Source organism: Adiantum capillus-veneris, chromosome 27, assembly GCF_014529385.1.
Source record: "Adiantum capillus-veneris isolate H3 chromosome 27, ASM1452938v2, whole genome shotgun sequence".
NCBI classification, from domain to species: domain Eukaryota; kingdom Viridiplantae; phylum Streptophyta; class Polypodiopsida; order Polypodiales; family Pteridaceae; genus Adiantum; species Adiantum capillus-veneris.
Window position 1 is genome coordinate 74,589,501 of NC_140957.1, and position 3,865 is coordinate 74,593,365.

At 38.4% G+C, this 3,865-nt stretch overlaps 1 protein-coding gene across 1 annotated transcript; it reads left to right on the forward strand.

Moving 5' to 3' along the window:
* The first annotated feature begins 627 nt into the window (after positions 1-627).
* On the forward strand, positions 628-1,248 carry LOC147422203 (uncharacterized). Its single transcript, XM_086503035.1, has one exon. It carries the CDS (start codon positions 628-630, stop codon positions 1,246-1,248), a length of 621 nt encoding a protein of 206 aa, XP_086359161.1.
* Positions 1,249-3,865: the final 2,617 nt, after the last annotated feature.

Here is a 3,865-nt window from a genome sequence, read left to right on the forward strand (position 1 = left end):
AAAGACAATAAATAGGGCTACTTTTGTAGCTCTCTCTCTCTAACTTCTCTCTAGATAGGAGAGGGGGGGAAAGTAGGGAATGAGGGTGGTAAAGTAGGAGAAAGAGGGGGGATAAAGTAGGAGAGAGAGGGAAGTAAAAAGAGAGAGAGGAGCAAAAGTAGAGAGAAGAACCATTCTCTCTCTCCCTATCACCAAACAAAGAGAGTAAGTAGTTATGACAAAAGCCACTTTTCAGTTCGTGCATCAATTTACCCCAAAAAAATGATTTTTTAATAAAATCTTCAAAATGGATCTTTTAAGCTTTCAAAAGGTCCCTATATATACATATATATATATAACAATATTTTTTTAAAAGAATCTAGCTTTTATAAGCTCCAAATCTAAAATTCCGTGGGTCCCTCTCTACATTAACTCCAAGAATAAATAGATAATGCCACATCATCAAAACGTCCATCTAATAAAGCCTAAAAATTGAAATTTTTAAACTTTAAAAATTTCCCTCCTTTGAGCTCAAAAATTGAACTATATATGAAAAAATATATTTTAAAGTTTTTTTATTCCAAAAATTGTATGTTTATCCCAAAAAGTATATCTTATCAAATTTTTTTTTCATCATAACTTTTCACCATGTCTCTTCGCGACATAACCAATGAATCACCTGCGTCGTCATCTACTAGGTCAACTAATGTCAGTCTGCGTCTACCGATCGAATTTGCTCCCACAAAAAAAAATGACGAGAAAGCATCTGAACCGGCATCCGTACGACGGTTTCGAGGAGAAACCAATGTTGACTTGTGGCTTGATGGAGGGTTGTATCCAAAAGATCCGCTCGTGGGCTGTCATCCGACATTCCGTACACTCCCAAGCTTAATCAAATATGTGGGAGAAGGAGAATGTGGTCTTCTTGGGTATTGCAAGAGATTGGACTCTAATCACGCAGGTGCATCGGCATATTTTCGACAACAATGTCAAGTGTTACACATTCATTCCACAAATCTCCAACAACAACTACATTCCACAGAGAAACAACTCAAAGATCTTAAAGAGGAGATGAATGCTACAGAAACAGAGGTAACTAAGCTACAGATTGCAATGATGCACCTAAAAGCCACTCCATTTGGCATGCGTGAGCGTAAGAGGGAGTTCTCTTCCATTGAAAATTTAGCCTCTAATGGAGGGACACGTAAGAAGCGAATCACGGCAACCAGGTATTTTTTAAAATTCACAGTGTTCATAACTCTCAAATAATTTTCATCAATTTGTAACTCGGTTCACCTTTTGAAATAGGACATATATACAAGATGTGTGTGGAAGTTTTAGACAACAGGACCGTTGCAATCTTCTCCTAGGATGCATCTCAAAGGAAGATATACTTTACATCATAGGTTGTGAAAAGGCCAAACACATGAAAGATGCCATCACAAAGGAGATCCTAAAACAGATCTCTAACCTTGTGTCTGAGGATGATGTCCAGAGAGCTTGTGATGAGGTTGGGATCAGCACAAATGCATACCATGCACTTCATGGATTGATGAAAGATGCATTACGAGAGCAAGGCATCACCGAGAATTTATTTCCTATTCCACATAGGGTCCGACTTGCAAAAAAATCAAACAATGATCTCGTTCGGGAATCCCTTGGCGAATACAAACACATTGAAGGATCCATGGTGTACTCTTCCACGAGTGACAAGTCACGTGGTAATATAAAAGAAGGCAATACTATTCCTAATGGGACAAAGTCTTTTAGTTATCATCAATTCAACAATATTTTTGTTGACTTGAAACGACTACAACGAGCTATGGTTAAATTTTATGCTTTGTCTCCACAAGGTAATACAAATTGTAATGTCATTTTTTATTTGTATTGAATATCATTTAGTATAACAATTCAATTCCTGTGTTGTTTGAGTACTTGGAGAGAAGCTCATATTTATTCTTAAGCTAGATGAATGTCAAATTGTCAAAGGACGGAGGTTGGAACGTATGAGTGTGACACTCATGAATGAGGCAATGTTTTTTGCAAAAGTCGATGCTATCGGTGATCATTCTCAGAAACCATCATTTAGTGTAAAATCGGAAAAAGAATATGGTGGTTAGGAGATTTTGAAGTTCTGAAAGAGACTCATGAGGTGTTGGCATGGGTCTTCTCTATGATCCCGTGGATCACAGAGGTTATTAAGGCACAACTAGAGGGAGAAAAGCTAGAAGTAGATGGAGTAGGTACATTTGATGTTGAGTGGCACTTAGGAGGTGATCTAAAAACAATCAAATGTATACTTGGGTGTAAACAAGGTGCTTCATCACTTCTTCCTTGTTCATATTGTGTACGAGGATACAAGGAGAGTACTCGTGGCTCCACGTCTTCAAAGAAAAATGTCAAGGGAAGTCAGGCAACAGGGTCAATGGATGATGATGCAAAGGATTGGGTGTGCTCCATGTTGAAGTGTCCTATCATGGAGGTCCCCAATCGGTCGACAAAAGATAAAACATGGCATCCCATTATCAATTTTCCACTTACAAATGTACACTTTTTCACTTTGTATGCCTTTATGCGTATATTTGATCGCTTGTTAAAGCTTCACATAGAGTACGCTTTCACAATGAAACCACTTTCCAGATCCATGGAAGCCATTGGAATAGTTGAAACAATTCTAAGTTCGATTGGATGTCATGGTGGCAATGTTTCTATCATCGGTGAGGTGGAAAATATGCATGAAGTGCCACAAAAAGTATCTATGAATGGTGTGAAAGCACGTAGGTTTTTCAAGAAACCAAAGATGTGAAAGGAGAGGGGTGAAAAGGATGCTCCATGGGAGCTATGGAAAGCGCTTTGCAAGTGTACGACCGATCAAGATTCAAATCCCGTGCTTGTAAATCTGCGTAGGCAAGTGGGAACCACTTGGAGTTAGTGCTTCAAATCATGTGGAAACCCCAAACCACGAGCGAGCAACAAAATTTGTTCAAAGATCACATTTTGAATTTCACTAAAGCATTTGTGCAAGCGTGGGGAGAGAGCAATATCACACACTACATGGTAAGTTACTTTGTTCAAATCAAATTTTGATGCTATACATAAATATTTATTTGATCTAAGCAATTTTTCTTGATGCAGCATATTTTGTATGCGCATGGAGCATTCTTTATGTCAAAATATGGTTCATTAGACATGTGGAGCACTCAAGGAATGGAAAAATCACATTATCGAGCCAAAGGAGTTTACTTTAAAAATACACGTCACGGTGGTGGAACTACGAGATCCAACTACATAAAGGAGATGTTTGATTGGTTTTTTCGTTGTTCTTTGGGGAGATGTCATGCCATAGAACGAGCGCGAAAGTCAAGTCTTGCCAAGGAGGTTAGGAGACAATCTCGACTTACTGCTAAAGAGAAATGGAGAAACTCCACCAGACCCCTTAATCATGCTAGGTGGCGTGAAAATCGCCATAGAGTGGGCAAACATTGGTTACCCAACATGTAAAACAAATGATGCTATGCAATGTAATGTTTATGTTTGTAGATGTCTTTGTTGAGTTGCATATAATACATTTCCATTTATCCATTTTTTGTTTTTTATATTTTGATGATATTAAGAGGCTTTTTAAGTGGTCAAGTGTGAAGAGACCTTTTTTTTTTAAAAATAGAGGGCTTTTAGAGAAGAGGGAGTCTCATTTTCAATCTTGCCCCTTCTTACACCATGGCACACACAAAGCAAACAGCAAGAAAAGATCAACCTTTTTTCGCTCACCCTCACTCAACCGTCCAAGGTGCTCAAAAACCACCTTGGATACACGAACAAGAGCTCTTAGAAGAGATGGAGAGAGAATGGTCAGGTGAAGAGCAACAAGGTGGACAACTTTCACGTA

Bases quoted from the DNA above. Each gene is read 5' to 3' on its own strand.
- LOC147422203 (XM_086503035.1), top strand. From the start codon at position 628: ATGTCTCTTCGCGACATAACCAATGAATCACCTGCGTCGTCATCTACT.